The sequence below is a fragment of the Amblyomma americanum genome, chromosome 3 (assembly GCF_052857255.1).
Source record: "Amblyomma americanum isolate KBUSLIRL-KWMA chromosome 3, ASM5285725v1, whole genome shotgun sequence".
In the NCBI taxonomy this organism is placed as follows: domain Eukaryota; kingdom Metazoa; phylum Arthropoda; class Arachnida; order Ixodida; family Ixodidae; genus Amblyomma; species Amblyomma americanum.
This window is the reverse complement of record NC_135499.1, coordinates 59,996,141-60,014,352: the sequence shown is the minus strand read 5'-3', so window position 1 is coordinate 60,014,352 and position 18,212 is coordinate 59,996,141. Positions and strand designations below refer to the sequence as shown.

General features: G+C 45.1%; 1 protein-coding gene across 3 annotated transcripts in view; it reads left to right on the top strand.

Moving 5' to 3' along the window:
• The window catches only part of Duox (dual oxidase), a 196,650-nt gene that overhangs the window by 157,459 nt on the left and 20,979 nt on the right, over nucleotides 1–18,212 (top strand). For all 3 annotated transcript variants that reach the window (XM_077657416.1, XM_077657417.1, XM_077657415.1), the window contains exons 14-20: nucleotides 2,171–2,308; nucleotides 3,634–3,738; nucleotides 5,301–5,506; nucleotides 6,480–6,665; nucleotides 14,233–14,455; nucleotides 16,199–16,471; nucleotides 17,590–17,632. In XM_077657416.1, coding sequence (XP_077513542.1) covers nucleotides 2,171–2,308; nucleotides 3,634–3,738; nucleotides 5,301–5,506; nucleotides 6,480–6,665; nucleotides 14,233–14,455; nucleotides 16,199–16,471; nucleotides 17,590–17,632 — 1,174 coding nt within the window. The remainder of the gene's footprint in view (nucleotides 1–2,170; nucleotides 2,309–3,633; nucleotides 3,739–5,300; nucleotides 5,507–6,479; nucleotides 6,666–14,232; nucleotides 14,456–16,198; nucleotides 16,472–17,589; nucleotides 17,633–18,212) is intronic.

The window sequence follows — 18,212 nt, the reverse complement described above, 5'->3', positions numbered from 1 at the left end:
GAGCTTAGCAGCTTCCGATTTATAATGTCACTGTCCTCTTATATCAGGGAAGGAACATTAACGCTCGCCTGAGGACGTAAACCTTCGAAGAACGGTGGTAATAAAAATTAATATCAAGGAAACTGAAGTAATGTTGGACGACAGTGAAATAACTAGGAGAATAAGAATAGTGTGGAGTGTATTTGCCAGAGCACCTCAGGTTATGAACAGCAGCTTACCAGTGTAAAAAAAAAATGTGCACAGTGTATTGCCAGTAGACACCCATGCGGTCGATATATCTTAGAGGGTAACGGAAAAAAAGTCAGGAAGTTAAATTGAGAACTTGCAGCAAGATTACGAAAGGAAAATGATAGGCGTAGTGTTAAGGGACAGGAAGAAATCATAGTGGACCATTGAGAAAAAGGTAAATTAATAACATCCCAGAAGAAATCCAGATGAAGAAATGGGCATGTGGCAGAGATGTAATGCGAAGGAAAGATAACCGATAGCATCTTAGGTTAATGGAGTGGAGTCCGAGGTCATTCGGGCGTTTGGCATTACAAAGTTCGCAGGGATAAGGTGGCTGCAGCTGGCACATGACAGGGTTAGTTTGGGGGATATGGCTTTGCCCTGCAGTGGGCGATGTCTGGCTGATGGTGTTGGTGATGATGACAATCAGAAGGCCTCGTATTTTTCCCCGATTTTAAGAGGCATTTAAGTCTAGAGCACCTCCCATATACATAATCATCGCAGTTACTCTTAAATGAACCACGACTGAAATCAGTTTGGGCCGATTTCACATGTGCTGCAGCGCGTCCAAATTTGTCGGGTGAGTTCTGTCTTGTGATGCAATGTAGAGGCTATGTGGCCACGAAGAAAATGAGCTTATAAGAACTGTGAAAAAAAGTAAAATAGGCGCGATCTGCTGTTAATATCCTGGTGCAGGAAGCAGCTCTTCGCTGCAGGCACGAGAGCTTTGTTTACGCTTTGAACCAAGAAAAGCAGCAAGAGTCGTTGGCAGTGTTAGTTGTTCGGATGTGTGTGCAGACGTATGGATGTTTTTTCATTGTGGGTAACTACCAAGTATTCTTAATTAGAGGGAAGCGAAATGCTACTATCATAATCGCTCAGTTTCCTGTTTAAACCGTCAATCGACTTGTTGCTGTCACAATTGTCTTATCGTGACGGTGACGAAAGTGCTTCAGGTATAGAAGGACTGCACCAAAGGTCACTGATGTCCAGGTATAATGAATCGCGGCCATATGTAGCGGTGGGGGGGGGGGGGGGTGCACAAGGTTATTCTGCGTTCTAAAATTAGGCAGATTATATGTAATCCAAGTGGTTTAGCAGCGACTGTGAAGAACATATTGAGAACCATGAGCAGCTTTATTAGAGCCCACAATTAATGATACCGAGCATCTAGAGTAAGGATGTGCGCGTCCTGTGCTTTTACAGCCAGGGCCGTCTACTTTTGAACCGTGCTTTGTTTTGGTGTGGCGTCCTCAAACCACATGCCGCCAAGAACACCACTCAGAACAGAGAAAAGGTGCGATGAACACTGGATGCGTGTCAGCTCCACCTGGCTTGCCAGGATGCACGACCACTCGCAGCTGGCCCCTCTTCTCGGTCGAGACAGTGTGATTCTCACTTCGGTGATTAGCCAGTGCAGCCAAAACGATCCTCGAGAAACGATGTCGATTTTGAAATGTTCTAAAGGCTAATAAAATACTTCAGTGCTGTTCGCTAAAAATTTACCTGTTTTTCGATCAATAACAAAAAATGAGAACTGGAAAGCGCACTTCAGCTAAACCAAGAGGCATGCAATTCGGGCACCTGAGATATATCAACGACACCGTGGTGTAGGCTAACCGATTATATTTCGGCCACCTGGGGTTGTTACGGTGTACTGACATCTCACAGCACACCTGCGTTATTGCAACTAACGGCAGGGGTTCAATCCTGTGATATCGGACTGAGTCGGCGGACGCCACAGCCACAGAACTACCGCCGATGGTCAGGATTGGATCCGGGTGTTAAACACTGTAAGAGAAAGGGTCGAGTAGTACAGAGAGTGGTCCCGGAAGCACGGCGGATGGAGTGCACGAAAGATTAACAACAGGTGACTGCTGTAAGAGAAGGAAGCCGCGGCTCGAGTTCGGCCATGGCGATTAACCAGGACACTCTTGCGCAGGTGACCCGTGTCCACAGCCGCAGCAGATCAACAGCTCTGTGCTGGAGCCTTGCATGATCCTGGATGGCTGGGACTACTTCAGGGGCAACGAGGTGGCCTACATCTACTCCTGCCTCATCCTGGCCTTCATACCCATCAGTACGCTCGGCATTTTCCGGTTGCTTCTTCCAGAAAATCTGCCCTTGTTTATGATTTACTTCACAGGAATGAGGCACGTCAGTGCTACACCGCTCTCGTTATGTCTCTGAGGAGATCCTGCACAACACTTTCTCCGTATTTCACTCTGCTCTTACAATAACCGGTGCTTCCCAAATGAAAGCTGCAGACTTTACCAAAGTTAATTTTAGCTCTAGCGACCCTTACAATCTCAGGTGACTGTGTGCGACACCCCTGAGTAGTATATACTCTATGTGGCAGTCTTGTATGCTTTAGTTTTTACGGAGAGCCTAAATGAAAGCGTATAGAAATTTCGTTTTTGCCCTTCTGCTTTAATGAATGAACTAAGTGGATCGTGAGCTTGAAAGTTAGTATCAAGACTTTTAATGAACACTTTTAAACTTCCTAAGTATTACCCATAAACATATATGTAGTTTATTGGCAGGAATTACTTCCAACGAAGACTTTCTTTGCAAGGAGGGCTAGAAAATCATTTACGGCACCGTAATAACTACAAAAACCGCGCCTACTTCTGAGGAGCAATCTGATAATTTTTAAGGATACGGTTTCTACGATTGCTGCTAGAGAGGGTGAACTAAGGTCGATGAAAGAGGGATTTTCCTTAAACTGTATTTAGTTCGACAGGTAACGGCAATAATGCCTCTTCGGTTGGGGCTCAGCGCCGCCAACAGAATTTTCTTTCTAGGGTAGATAACTTCGGGTGCACTTGAAAAGGGAGCTCACTACGTTTTTTATTTTCCGTATTTCTGCTTTCCATTCATCGAAAATTTTTCACTATTTGTGACGCTCTGTGCCAGGTACTCGCTCATGACTACGCGGAGCTGCCAAACACTTTAGTTGTCATGCCGCGCTTTGTCCTGCTTTGGAGTGCAGGCTTCCGAAATGAATTTTTTTTTTATGAAGCCACAACTTAGTCAAATGAACGCTGGTTTCTAAGTTTCAGGCAAATAGCGTGTAAAACGTGAAAAGAGAGAGAGAGAAAAAGCTCTAGCATACATGATGCCGGGTCATGACGAAGCGGTACAAGTATTTCAACCGGATATGGTTCATAATTTTGGCATGGAAACAAGTGCTGTCCGTGTTTGAAAGCCACGGCATATCATTGAAATAGAACCTTCCTTGTATGCTAGATATTCGCGCCATCTTCCATTAAACTCGTCTTCTCAAGTGACAAATTGAAGTGCAAAGTTTCATTTTTGTTTTGCTTTTTCTCATGTAGCTTTTTCTGCACTTCCGGAACGTTTGCGTCCTTTTTCATCTGGTTTCTTTCTATCTTTTTTTCACAGTATGTGCTGGGCTCGGCTACGGCGTCATAAAGCTCCAGAACAAGAGGAGACGGATTATTAAGGCAAAGAAGGAGACGACCATTGGCAAAAACTACGACAAATTGTGTAAGATTATAACCTGAAAACACGGCTTATATTTGCGTCGAAGTGCATTTATTTCTGTTCTCGCCATCGAAGTGTCAGCAGCGTGAGTCTCGATACTGTTACAAAAATGTTCATCATCTATGCGTAAGAGGAGTGAAGTGAGTGCCCGTCGGTCACACATTTTTGCTTTTCATTTAATTAACGGAAGCTGGAAAAATTCGTGTCTCGACTGCGTGGATGTAACGCGAAATTCAGGGACGGGTAGTGACATCGGCGCGTCTGTGCCCTGCATCCGCACCTGCTATCTCCGGCTTCCCCATCGCATCTTACATCTTGCGCTACGTAGCCGCTTTACTACAATCCACTGACGTCACCCCCTTAGCATCATGTAATGTGTGGGTAGCGACCACTCCCCACTCTCCAATAAAAGCAGCAATTGGCTTGCGCATGTGCCATGCATCTTTCCATATACTACTGCGATTGTCGCGACATGGTCGTCGCACCTCGCTCGCAGATGTGGCACCCATTTCTACTCCGCACTCGCTCACTACCCCCTCGAAGAAAGACCGCGCCGACCCCAGGCTCCTGAGTCACTGCTGTGAGATGATAATTGTGTTAACGTCAACTGGTAACGTGAATCCAGGAGACGCGAGCATTCGGTGCTCCGCCTCGAAAGGCAGGCGTGCAGGACATCCCATGGGCTTGACTTCTCTCGCTGTTGCCCATGAAGCCGACACCAACCGTGATCTGTGGGATTAAGCCACGAAAGGCTTTTGCTCAAAACTTACGGCACTTGGTAATTCTTCCATATATTCCGGCGTTCAAGTGGTCAGTGTTTCTCTGGAGGAAAATGTGCGACGAATTCTGTAGCAAGAGAAGAAATCACAGTACGAAATCAATTTCACTCATATATATTTAAATGGACTATAAATTCACAATTTTTCTAATAGGTTGGCCGTCAAGTTCTTTGGTTTTTTACGAGCGTGTGCGGGTCGTGTGTGCATGTGTACGCTCATTTTAAGCAGGCTAATTAAATGCCATTTTATGTGTACCTTATTTATTTTAGTGCACTTTTGGCCACTCTGGCTATAGAGCGTATTTTCACCCTTCGAAAAGGTGGGACAGTTAAAACTTTCCCTCCGATATTATTTAAAGACAGCGCGATAGCAGACCTTATAACGGGTCGCAGTGCTTATATCCAGGCAGCATTAATTAACTGAGCAGCTGTTTTCTTAAATCTGGAAGTTGTGGTTGCTGTAGACAAACTTAAGTAAGCGACCGCACTCTGGCTGTTTCCAGTATTGAATCCAGTAAGCTTTCATGCATATACCGGTATGCATAATAGCACTCCCACATATTACTTGTTTCCGTTCAATCCTCTTTCACACCGATTGTGATCCATATGCGCTGGGACAATGGAAGCATTATTCACAAAAAGCTCCTGCCTTCCCACGCTAGCTCGGAAGAAGCATTCACATCGCCATGTAAACATTGGCAGTAGACAAAGAGCCGGGCCGTATATAAACTTGAGTAGGTAGCACAGTACTGCTCAAATAACTTGGTGTTTTCATTTTCTGCCGCAGACGTCAAGGAGTGGCTGCACCAGAACCACAAGCGCTTTGTCAAAGTCAAGATTGGACCGGATGAGTCCCTCTCCACTGTGAATCGAAAGGGTGAAGTTCTGCGCAAGGTCGATTTCCAGTCCGTCTCAGCGCTTGTTGTCGAAGTCACGACCGACATGGCCAAAAAGCCCATGTGCCTGGTGCGCTCGCCAAGAGACCACGACTTGGTAAGTGCAATTTTGTACGGGGTAACTTTGAAGCCAGACAGGCCCCTTTTGCGATGTGTTGTATGAAATTTCTTCGCGGATTACTAGCACTTGCAGTTTACGAACATGAAATAGGCACTTGAATTTATAAAAAAAGATATAGGCTTTGAATAACCTTTGTATGCCCGGATTCTTTTGCACGTCGCAGACGCATTTCCGTCAGCCGCATACACAAGTACGCGATGTCAAATAATTCGTAACGTAAAACTTACATTCTGCTAGCGAACACAAATTAATATCCAGGGTTAAGCTTGTAATGCCCAGAGTACCACCTACAGTGGATGCTGTACAAATGTGAGCTCTTTATTTTTTTAATCTTCGCCGAACCATATAAAATCCTCGCATTATTCCGGAAAGCGCATTTTGCAGCATAGATATGGAACCTAAGCCGTAGTGTCAACGTCCGGTCAGTGTGTGTAAGAGCTTACCCGAAAAACAGCCTAAAATTCTTAGGTCGAAATGCAGCATCCATTAGATGATAGAATGAATTTTGAATGCTGTTATGGCTTAATATTGTGCGTCCCAGTTGTATTGTTTTCAGGAGGTACTAAATGAGCTTAACTTGCAACCTCCTGCCATGTGGAAGTCGTATTTTCTTGAAATAGAGCCAGTTTTTGACATTTTGCAGTTTTTGGAGCCCAGTGATGAGGGACATCTGGAAATTTGACTTTTATCCGTCATTTTAATGCATAGGCGTTCGTTACAAGGCTGGCCATGCCTAGCAGTTTGATCGACGAAGCCTGGAGTCTGGAAAAGTTTGTCACTGTATACCACACTGTCTTCTTTATAAGCTGGTTGGGCATACTTGTGTGGGAAGTTAGAGTGTCTAATGAAAAACAGTTTTAATAAAAATTTGCTCACCTAGTTTGAATTACCGCCGTTTGGTCAAACCCCGTTCACGCGTTTAACGACGCTGTGTCCGTGCGTTTTGCAGGTGCTCCAGTTCGACAGCGTGCACTCGCGTAAAAAGTTCCTGACCAAGCTGGAGAGTTTCCTGGTGAACCGCAAGAAAACGCTGGAGAGCATCGACACCACGCGCGACACAATGCTGGCCAACGCCGAGACGAAGGAGAAGCGCCAGAAGCGCCTGGAGCACTTCTTCCGAGAGGCCTACGCACTCGTAAGTTAAGTCGCTTGTTTGGTGGTCGCACAGTGGCGCTGGAGTAATAATAATAATAATAATAATAATAATAATAATAATAATAATAATAATAATAATAATAATAATAATAATAATAATAATAATAATAATAATAATAATAATAATAATAATAGGATTTTGGGGAAATGAAATGGCGCAGTATCTGTCTCGTATATCGTTGGACACCTGAACCGCTCCGTGAGGGAAGGAATAAAGGAGGGAGTGAAAGAAGCCCCGATCCTGCGGCCGCATACAAGGCGTTCGGTGTTTATCTCAAACGATACCTTGGACGAATTATGTCGTAGATGATGGGAAGAGACGTCTTTCATATTTTGAGCGCCCTTTCCAAAGTACGGAAGCTGATGCGAGTCGCGTAAAAATGTGCCTTGTTATCTGTGAGGCTGGCATATACTATTGGCAGTGTTCTTTTCAGTTTAGCACAAACCTCCACCCCCCTTTGGAAGTAACTTCGGTCACTCGTTAAAAAAAAAATCCTGACCATGTGCCTGTGCTGTAATCATATTATTTTTACACGTCAAGGCGATTTTCAAACAGGTACAACGCTCCCTCAGGAATAATGCCACAGAGAACAGGAAGACACGTAAACGCCAGGTTGGTTGGCTTCACTGCATGACTGGAATCTTGCCTGTAGAATGACTCGCCCATATCGTAAGCTACCTCTCTTCAAGGTAGCCCAAAAGCAGGTAATATGTACCACGTCTTTTCCAAGGTATGCACTTGCCTGAGGAGATCATGTCCTATCTGTCGCAGTTTCTGCAAGACATTTGCAGCTCTTTCGCTAAGCGAAAATATTCTATGCCCCTCGGGAGTACCATTCTCGTTTTCTTACATATGTTACAAAATTGCGACCTTCCAAGGAAAAACACTTCGCAGGAATGACTGATGCTTCTCCTAACGTAAAACATTACCGCTAAACTCCCACAAATCTTCGCGATCTTCGAAATATCACTCTAACGCTTCAGTTGCGGTGCGGCTGTGGAGTGAATGCTCGATGTGAGCCTGAGGGAAGTTATACTGGTTTTAGGTAGAATGAATCATGTGACGGGATTGCAGTAAACTTCGTTCACGAATGGAAAACCTTCAGCATACTGTATTTGATGATGTTGCTTCTGAGTTAAGATTTTCTGCGGTGTCCAGCAGCTATGCGTAGATCTTTATTGGGCTCTGGAAACTCTAACCTGGCAGCACCCTGCGAATCCTTTCCGGTATGACCACGAGAGTTCCCAAAATAAGCGCAGAAAGAAGCCGCGAGACTGCAAGCGAAGGTTGTATATGTAAAAGCAATGGCTTTGGTCCCAGTGCTAGTCAAGAGGCAGCACGCCCGGCTCTCAGCTGAAAGTTCCCCGGTTCGAGCCTCCGTTGGGCCGTAGTTTTACACTGACAGCTGTTCAGGGCATCTCTTCTGGTTTTACAGCGTCGGTGTTGGCGTTGTCGGCGTAACGCCAGGACACAGTGATTGGGCAACAGCGGCGATGTCGTCATGTATTCACCGCAGCGTGCCACAGTGACTTATCCAAACACACATGACGTCGCTCATGATGTCATTGCAACGCACCATTGCAACGCACCACGCTCAGTGGTCCGAACACAGTGACGTCACTAGTGACAGCCGAATGACGTCATGCGCGTTACACCAGACACCAGACGAATAATAACAAAGAAATGTTATTATCTTCATGTCCCGAAACAGCTGTCGCCGAATGTGGCGTTATACGGCGGTAACTGTCCCGCGAAGTTTTTTCGAAAGTTTCGTATCGAGAGGAGTACTATATGCGCTCTTGGAGGAGGTGTGTGCTGCAGCCTGGCGTGGAGGCGTGCGGCGGTTCTTGGCAAAGGAGTTAACTTTGGTATAAGCGTTTATTGAGTCGAAAGGCTTTCCTAGCACGCCTTTGCTTCTTAAAGTGGATTCACAGGATGGACCATCGGCCCGCGGACCAAGCGACGTGTTACTTCTCACTTCTGCTTTTGCTTGTAAAATGCAGCGGGCATATGTCTAAACCGCTTGTCGTCTCCTCCTCTGACTTCTGCCTTTGCAGGCTGCAATAAGTGGATTATTCATGCCCATCGTTTTTCACCGTGTTATGTTCACCAATAGACGTTTTTAGCATATCGAAGACTTACTAGCCGAGGCGTATACCGGTTTGCCGGGCCCTTCCTGTGCACTCCCAGGATCTCTCTGACCACAACAAAGCCACTGCATGTGCGCAGGAGGAGTCCGGTAAACCGGTATCGTCTCCAGTAGTACGTCTCCGGTATGCTAAAATAGTCTAATATCGCGGGCCAGCCGGCACCTCACAGAGCGGAAATAGGACGTCACTTGATGCCTAGTCCACGGTAGTGCCCAGGCCAGTGGTTCGCCGTGTGAATCGGCCTTTAGAGTAGATAAGAGGGAGAGAGAAAAACGTTTAATGCATAGAATGTTTGGGGGGTGGGGCTCTCTTTCCAAGAGCCCATTGGTTTTTGGCCGCCGCTCTTGCCCCGGTCACCAGCGAAAGCTGGTTAGCCGAATGTGAGTTAGCTGAACAGCGCCGCCTCCCGGTCCTCAGTTGTTGGGCTATTGATTCTTGGTATAGCTGGGTATTTCTGGCATGCCCACACCATATGGTATAAGTGAGCCACTGGACCGCAGAAGGCACAGTGCGGATCGTACGAATTTGGAAACGTATAGCTGAATTTCGCAGGATTTATATATATATATATATATATATATATATATATATATATATATATATATATATATATATATATATATATATATATATATATATATATATATATATATTCTAATGCAATTTCCTTAAAATGACCCCTCGCTCCCGGTTTATAATTTTGTGCCGCTTGCTGACATTGCATAGTGACTTAAGTTTCCTGCTACTCTCCTTTCCCCTTTTTTTTATCCCCTCACTCCGTTCCCCCGTGCAGGGTAGCAAACCGGTTATTCTTCTGGTTAACCTTCCCGCCTTTCCTCCTCCTCTTCCTCCTCCTCAGCGTATACTTTCCTCGTTAATCTCAAATGCTGGAGTAAATCCCTGTAGCTTAACAGTGGTTGGGAATAATTATGTACCTGCGAATGTTGGAGGACCCGGGGTAATAGCGCGTGGGCAGCAGCGTGAGCGCCTTCGTTTCCAGCATCCCCATAGTGTCCTGGACTCCATATGACTGTGGATTTAATGTCGGTACCTTCTTTTGTTCTGAGTATTATGTTTGCGTGTTTACCAGTCCTTCCTGTTGTATAGTTACGACATGCAGTCTGGGAGTCCGCAATAACACACGAGACTCCTGGAAACCATCGGCAAATCTATCGCCGCTTCCTCAGTCTGGGCGATTCTCTGGCATCGAACCGATGCCCCATTAACTAATTTCCCTTGTGCATTCGTGCATTTGCTATCTTTGATACCCTGTAGACTGGTCCTGCCGCGTCCACATAAATTACATTTTCCATCGTGCAGCATCTTTTTATCGCGTTCGCCCTACCCTTCCTTTTTTTTTGTTATGATATTCGAGTGCATATTTCTCAGATTGGGCTGCACCTCGATCTTGCTTCGAAGGTGGCCTTTCAACTTCTCTCTGTCCTCCATAGACCAGGCACATGGTAGCCCTAGTCTATCGAGTGCGTACCTTCCTGTCCTGCTTCCTGATAGCCGTATCCTCTGCGATATCGAATGGCCTTCAGTAATTTCATCTTCAGCATTGTGAATGCTCATTTTTAGTAATCTTTCTGTTCGTGCGTTGTTCGGGATACCAAGTGCTATTTTATATACTTTGCATATTTGTTGAGATTGGAAATTGTGTGCCAATCACTTCTTTTTTCATGGGCTGCCCGCTTTCGCATCTACTGATGATTAGAGAAGAACGTCTGGTACATGCACTTGCATGAGCCCAACAAGGTCTCATCAACTATTTCGTTTGGCGAACTGGTTGCCTGACAATATTACAAAAGTTTTCTGAAAAAATCAATTGAATTTTGTGCGCCGGCTGTACCTAATTTATTATTTTGCCGAGCTACAGAACGTTAAGAGCTTTTTATTTTTTTGCGGGCGATTGTTTCCACCTACATATTGGCTTGAAGAACACAAAAATTACGTAAACTCTACAACGCACCATCAGTTAAGTATGCAATATCCCTAAGACAACAACAACAAGAAGCATGTCTTGGGATATGATCATCCGTACTGTTGAAAACCGCAGCGCAATACTGATTCACAGAAGGACGGCAGAGGCCGTGCACCGCGGCGGCAAGCTACGCGAGAACTCGTCCAACGAACCGTTCTTAGCCCTTACAGCGCGGCGACCGCGATCATGGCGAAGTGGCGAAGGCAAACCCAGCCTCAGCAAACCCGGGCACACCTTCTTCCTATAAGCTGCATTGTTGAGCTAGTTGCTACATGATAAATTAAAAACAGCAGCGGAGAGAAACGAAGGCCAAAACCTTCCTTCAAGACCAAACGAAGACCTTCCTCACAGCCTTTACACTTTGGTGGACCGGACTGGATTATTTTGCTCTTGCTCTAGGCGATGCCGCAAGGTACCGCCAACCACGCTGGACTCCTTGTTCATTTTTTTCATTTCAAGAGGCCAAGCTGCTACAATCGCTTCTTATACACGACCTTTCCCCGCTTTTTCAAGAGAAGCAGTACGCGCTTCAGGGCGCCACTAGTTCTTGTAGGCCGTGGAAGCTTTCGACGAGCCCAGAATTAAGAGGCCAGGTTAAGCTGAGTTTGCTAGTCTCTTTAATGCACATGTGAGAGAATAGCACGCTAAAAGTTAAGAACTGCGAGCAAAGGCAAGGGACTCGACAGAGAGCGTGTCGTTGACTGACACTGAGTTTGATCGGTCGAATCAGGTTTTTGCATTCAATGCATGGCAGGAGGCCATGCCCACTATAAGGTAGCGACTCTATTCTCACTTCTTTCTTTCCCACCTTCGTCTTTCAGTTTAAACCCACCTCGCTATCACCTCTACAGGTCACGCAGCCTCGCGGAAGCTGTAATTTAGTCGACCATTGCCTGTTCATTATGACATCCACGGCAGGTTAAAGGCGGCTTGAAAAACAAACGTACTACTGTAAGTACGGGGCCACCCGCAGTACATTAGTGGAGCAAGAGAGGTCCCTCCTTTTATCTCAATATATATATTCTGCAAGTACGGGGCACAGGACAAGTTTCCTTCACAAACTGCAACCGTGTGTTCCGCGTTCGCCTCTCTGTCGTAGTCGGCACTGGTGCTGATAAGTTCGTGGTCATTCTTTTTCACTCAAGAATTTCTGGGCATTTTTGGCTGGGTACAGATATAATCACTGCCATTTTGCACACAGTGCACCTAAGCTGCTTCCAGCTGGACATTTTTTCTACGTGAGATAACGTAGCCTTTGAAGCAGTTTACGCGACACCCGTAGAATTCTATGCGCGCTCGCAAACCTTGTTTGTAGTGGCGTACCTTATAGCTCATTGAGACCGAAGGTGAAGTAAATCAAAAGGGGGAGGGACTATGTAGGGATTGAGAAGTGGGAAGTCCTAGTCCAGTGCGACGTGACAGAAACAACAAATTGGCGAAAGGCAGTACAGTGTTGCAAAAATCACGGGAAGATGGCTGCCATAGATTGCGGGGAAAAATAAATTGCCCCGACATTCTCCTTTTCCTATTCGGTGGAATGTCGGCTGACGGTGGCTGCCTTTTATCGGGGCAGCAGATCGCAGCGGATGCTGAGGAACAGCTGAAAATGCCGGGGATGCCGCCGCAATATTTATTTCTCACTTTACGCTTTCAGTTTTTCTATGATATGCTTAAGCTTTCAAAGAATAATCTTGGTATTTTATTGTTTTTTTTAACTTCTGGAAGTTTACGTACACGTTTCCTATGTATTGGATCTGCAATTCGGTTGTTATCAAATTTTTTCTGCTGTATTGTATTACACGTGTTTTCGATTGAACTCTTAATGTAGTTGCCACTGCATTCAAGGGTGGGATAGCCTTGTCAGGTGGTAAACCCAAGACAAACTTTGTAATTTTATCCCAGAATAATCACTAGCACTACAACTGCTATGATTTAGCTGTATACATGCGTGCACACGGGCAGTTAAAAATGAATGGCGCCAGAGAAAGGCGTTATGAACGTCCTTCACAGGGTTTTCGCAGATTTCAGATTGAGGCCAGCTACGGAACGTAACGGCGGAGACGTGACTAAACCAGCCGCTTTCGCCCGGTATCCGTTCGGTACGTTAGGAACGGGACAATAAGCTGTTGCTGAACATTGCTTTCCGCAGCAGTAATGACATTTCGCAACGCAAAAACACGCGTCTAAGCTGCATTCTTTGCTGTGCTTTGCTAGCAGCAGTTGAAGATTAGCATGTCAAAAGCAGTCTGTATAGTTTATGTACTCTCGAATTCATCCGAAAATTCATCTGTTTCATAAAATTCTGCCGCCCGCCTCAGCTGATAGCTGGTTCCTCGAGATATATTCCTTCTTTACAGCACGGTAAAGGTTGCAGTAGAGGTCGCGCCACATGCTTTTAACGACAATGAAGTTCATAGATAAATAACCACAACTTCTGCGCTTATATACAACAGCCAACCACGGTTTTAAATTTCAACCATAACTTCGTTCAAGAAACCGCAAAAAAAATAGGTTGCTTTGAAATGATACGCAGTGGCGGCTTTTAGAAAGTAGCGTTATTTTTGTTAATTAGTAACTTGGTTAAACAGTAATTTGTAGTTCATGCATTCTATATAAGACACTAAAATGAAAAACGCCTAATCAGCCGATACTATCCGCGGTATCGGACCTTAGAGCTTGGAGGATTTTTTTTTTTTCACACTGGGCCGCAAGGAATGCCAGAGCATGATTCGCAACAGATATTGAGGCCCGTGGAGCACACGCAGCTGCACGCACAAGCAAACGTGCATGCAATATGGCCTTTAAAGCTATTTTCTTTCCTTTTTTTAAAACCAATTTGAGGGAATGATGAAGGTTTCGCGAAGCGTTCCAACGCAAACTATGAAGAGTTTTTTTGTGCTTTATAAGAATCTCTATTCTTTCTGGATTGTGATCTAAGAATAAATGTTTTATCGCGCATGTAATGGCGTTGGAAATCTGCAAGGCGAGTTGTTTGGCGAGTTGGTGACGGTATTCCATGTCTACAGCACGACGAACGGGACACAGAAGAAAGGAACATGCAGGGACACAACACAGCGCTGATGGAAAACTTTAAAAATCTCTGTTCAAGTTTTAAGGTTCATAAGTGAAACTATAGACTCATTGTACCCGTTTTTTTCCGTTGCACTATTCTTTGATGAAATTCATTCAGTAGCTGTAATGGCGTCCTCACTAAGTGTAGTTAAATATTCACCACGCTAAGCTTATTCAATATAAATAAATTAGTATACTCGCTGCAATTTTCCCTCCAAAATGAGAGCTCTCACATTGTTGTTTCGAATAGTAATAGCTTAGGTCATGATGGACTACCACGGATTATCTATCTAGTAGCATGGCTCATCCTGGGTCTTCGCTTGTCTTCTTCGTCGCACAGACGTTCGGGTTGAAGCCTGGCGAGAAGCGAAAGCTGGAAGAGGTCGGCAACGACGTCATCATGGTGATGCGGACGTCCCTTTCGAAGCAGGAGTTCGCCGACGCCCTGGGCATGAAACCAGACTCGCTGTTCGTTAAGCAGATGTTCAACTGCGTCGACAAGGACAAGGACGGGCAGATCAGCTTCCAGGAGTTCCTGGACACCGTGGTGCTCTTCACTAGAGGTCCGCTTTCATTTCTCACGTCAGCTGTGGAAACCTGCTTTCGCGCAGTTGATACAGCGTTTACTGCTGTGATTATGGTACACGCCGCCAAGGACGGCAGTCCTTGCACCCGCTGCGGCAGCCAAAGCCGGCTCTTCGCTATGATGCTGGCCGCTGTGTTATGCATCTGCTCATAATTTTGTGACTAATGAAATCATGATCAGAGCGTCACCTGTTGACTGCTGGTATAACCTTCCGTACGAGGTGTTTCTTTTCTTTGCAACCAATATTCCCGCAATATCAATGTGGTTCGAAGAATGAAACATTATTATAGACACTCAGAAATAAAATAGAGCGAGGTGTTTTTTTTCTTCAACCTAAAATAAATGTGATCAGTCATGCGGATCATGCAGAAATATTAAAGTGCTGTTCTGAATAACGGAAGTTCTCGACTGTGTTTAACATTTCGTGCAAAAACAGCTTTGTTCTTGCCAGATGCCCCTCATCTTAGGCCAGTTTGCCAACGTCCTTCCAACTCTGGAAAGCAAGACTTTTTGAGGTAACTCGAAATCATCGAAAGGAAAAACAGTGAAATAAACGAACAGTGCTGAGGGGAGCATTCGCTCACGTTGCTAGCCCCCGAGCTAGAATAGGCTGGCTGATCTCGATTTGAAAATTCCTGATCTTTTTCACCGTTTAGCAACTGGCCCTGCTTCTACAGCTTATAGAAGGAACCTGTTCGCGCGATTTCTATAGTGCCACCGTGGCCTGCCCAAATGATCGGAATTGGGCATCCAGTCGGCGAAGTCTCAAGTAAGAGTGAATAATGATGGCTCTCGATTTCTTCTAACGTTGCAAGAAGGCGCGGTACAGTGGTGTGTGGATGTAAATTTTGGCGACCACTGCCCTATCAGAGCTACTCTTCAGTTTAAATTCGGCTATTTTGGAACTTACCAAAATTACAAATTGAGGCTGATTTACGCACATTAGTTCTAGATGTAGGTAGCGTGACGCACTTACTACACTAGCAGTTAACCGTATAGATTAGAACGTAAAATTCGACTGATTGTTGGTTTGAAAAGAGCTTGCTCAAGTTATTAGAAATAGCTGTGAAAGGAACACTGAGGAAAACATGAAGTTGGCCTTTATCGATAGTCCACGGCACTCTAACGATGATCCGAACTGAAAACGAATCTTTTGTTTGTTAGAAAGCACCAAAAAGCGAAATACGGGCGTTCAAAATAAATGGCGTGCGTTGACACCGAGTTTTCGACGCGGACCTACGCTACACCGCCACTCAGTTCAAAATGGTGGCAAGGCTTCCTTTTCGGTAAGGACGTCGCCAGTTTAAATCGACTAGCGGGAAGATTCTAAATGCAATATTCTCGCCGATAAATTCGCCCTCTGCTCCCGGACAAACGTCGACAAAGGCAGAAAGAGGCAGAGGATAATTCTTTCCTGAGAACAATAATTGAATGCAGTTGTCTTCAGTGCCCTTCAAGCAGTTGCAAAGGGAGAGAAAATACAGTGAAGAACACAAAAACAACAGCAAAATCACCTTTATAGCGCATATTACAGGAGTTATTCTATTCTTGTATCCGTGGGACCGAGCTGCCTATTTCTACTCTAGGTATGCGATGGCAGTATTAAGTATTTGTTTACACCTCTACCTTTCCATTGATGATTTCTGAATTTTAATGAAGGCGGGTCGTTACGCTCATCTGCGCTGTATCGACTAACCTGCAACTCGACCCGCGCTTGCAGGAAAGAGCGAGGACAAGCTACGCATCATATTCGATATGTGCGACAACCAGGGCGACGGGATGATCCAGAAGCAGGAGCTGACCCGCATGCTGCGCTCTCTGGTGGACATCGCAAAGACCAACGCCCTGAGCGAGTACGAGACGAGTGACATCATCAGCGGCATGTACGCCTCGGCAGGCCTGGACAACACAGACTTGCTGAGCTACGAAGACTTCAAGAAGATGATGAAGGAGCATCGCGGAGACGTCATCGCCATCGGCCTCGACTGCAAAGGTCGCCGCGGGTTTATTCTTTTTTGTGGACTTCGGATAAGTCAAGCGAAACGCCTTTCAGCCAGCGGCTTATCATTTTTTTATGTAAAGTTAGTGGTAACAGAGGTTCTTACAGAGAAACGTATAAATTCTAGCGCTTTGTGAAAACTTCCTTGCAGTACTTCATCGCGCATTCATGGCTGGCACACTGGCGATTAAATAGAAGAACACCTGCAGCTGTATGTGAAAAGCGCGCGTTACGCAGCCAAACGCGTCATGTCGCGTTACGCAGCCAAACAGACGGTGCATTATTTACGAGTAACCAGACGAAAAAAAAGCGTTCTTTATAAATGTTTCTGGACGGCCAATAACTTAACCGTTTGTTACGGCCACATAAAAGAAGCCTTAGAGATTGGTTCAAGAAAGCGTTTACATTGTAAAAGTGCTTTAATACCTCGTTGTTTTGTATTACTACGGCTTGTTCCTTGAGGATCATGTGCTGTGTGAAGCTCTTACTTTGTCTTTCTTGCGTATTATTTTTCATAGGCGAATCGTGTGCGGAAAGTTTAGTAGTGGAAAAAGTAAGGCAGCTGCAAAAATTGCACCAAAACTAGCAATCACTGTGTTGCCCACGTTGTGGTAGACAGTCGTTTTATTCAGCGGAAAAAGACAAACGACTGTAGTGTGCAGAAATTTACTGTTAGATTGCATCATTCGATAGGTGCTTACAGAAGGAATATTTGAAAGAAATATTTCGCAACTTCAGAACATGGGACGATTAAGCGGAAACCATCATGCTTTCGCTATTTTTATGTTACAATCATGCTGTAGTCGTCGTGGCTTGCAACATGGGAAAAAGAGGCTTGTTCGTTTTCTGCAGTACAATGATGATATTTTTCCATGATATATAGTTTCCAAAATTCCAACCAGTTCATTCCTGAAATCGTACCTGCCTCAAATATTTGGTATAAAAAACTAAGTTGGTAGTGGCAGTTGGTGTGAAAGAAAGATTATTAGGCATATGAACTAACCGGTAAATGCTCAGCCCACGAGGTCGCAAGAAAAAATAACCGTGTGTAATGGTTTTTGTAGAAAATGTTCATAATTTCTTACTTTACATGCTTTAATCCTCAACTGCAGGCGCCAACCAAAACTTTCTGGACACGTCGTCGAACGTCGCGAGGTAAGTAACAGCACGCTTCATTTTGTCTTCTCAAATTTGGAATTGCTCAACGTAACCTTTGCCGCTTAATTTTTTTGCCGCAGCGCGTTTATTTTTTTATTTTTTTGAAGCGTCGTAGGCCCACGAAAGCTAAATGCTAGCGATCAAGACTTAAGGTTAAGCTGCAACAGCTGCCGGAGCTATGAGGCGCGCTAATTTGATAACTGAGCAAACTTTAGTAGCTCATCTTTTTCTTAATAGCCAGGACAGAAACTGGCATTCATTTCTATAGTGCGATTAGAAAAATCGTAGATGTCTACTCGGTCAAGAGGCAAAATCAAGTCCTTGGCTTCACGAAACCGGTGCCGAAATTCCTTCGCTCGCTGCGTTTTAGATGTGATAGCACAAGACCTTGTGTTAACGCTGAGAAAATTGACAGCACCGCCGCAAAACAGCATGACACTTGGGGAAGGTAGCTTTAGGGGGCGTCTTTACAATTCCCCGCCGCCCCCTGTTGTGTCCTTTAGCACTAGCGACCGGTTTTTTCTAAAGCTAATGCAGCGTCTCCACTGCGTGATTGTGAGGCTTTGAGTGCAGCGGC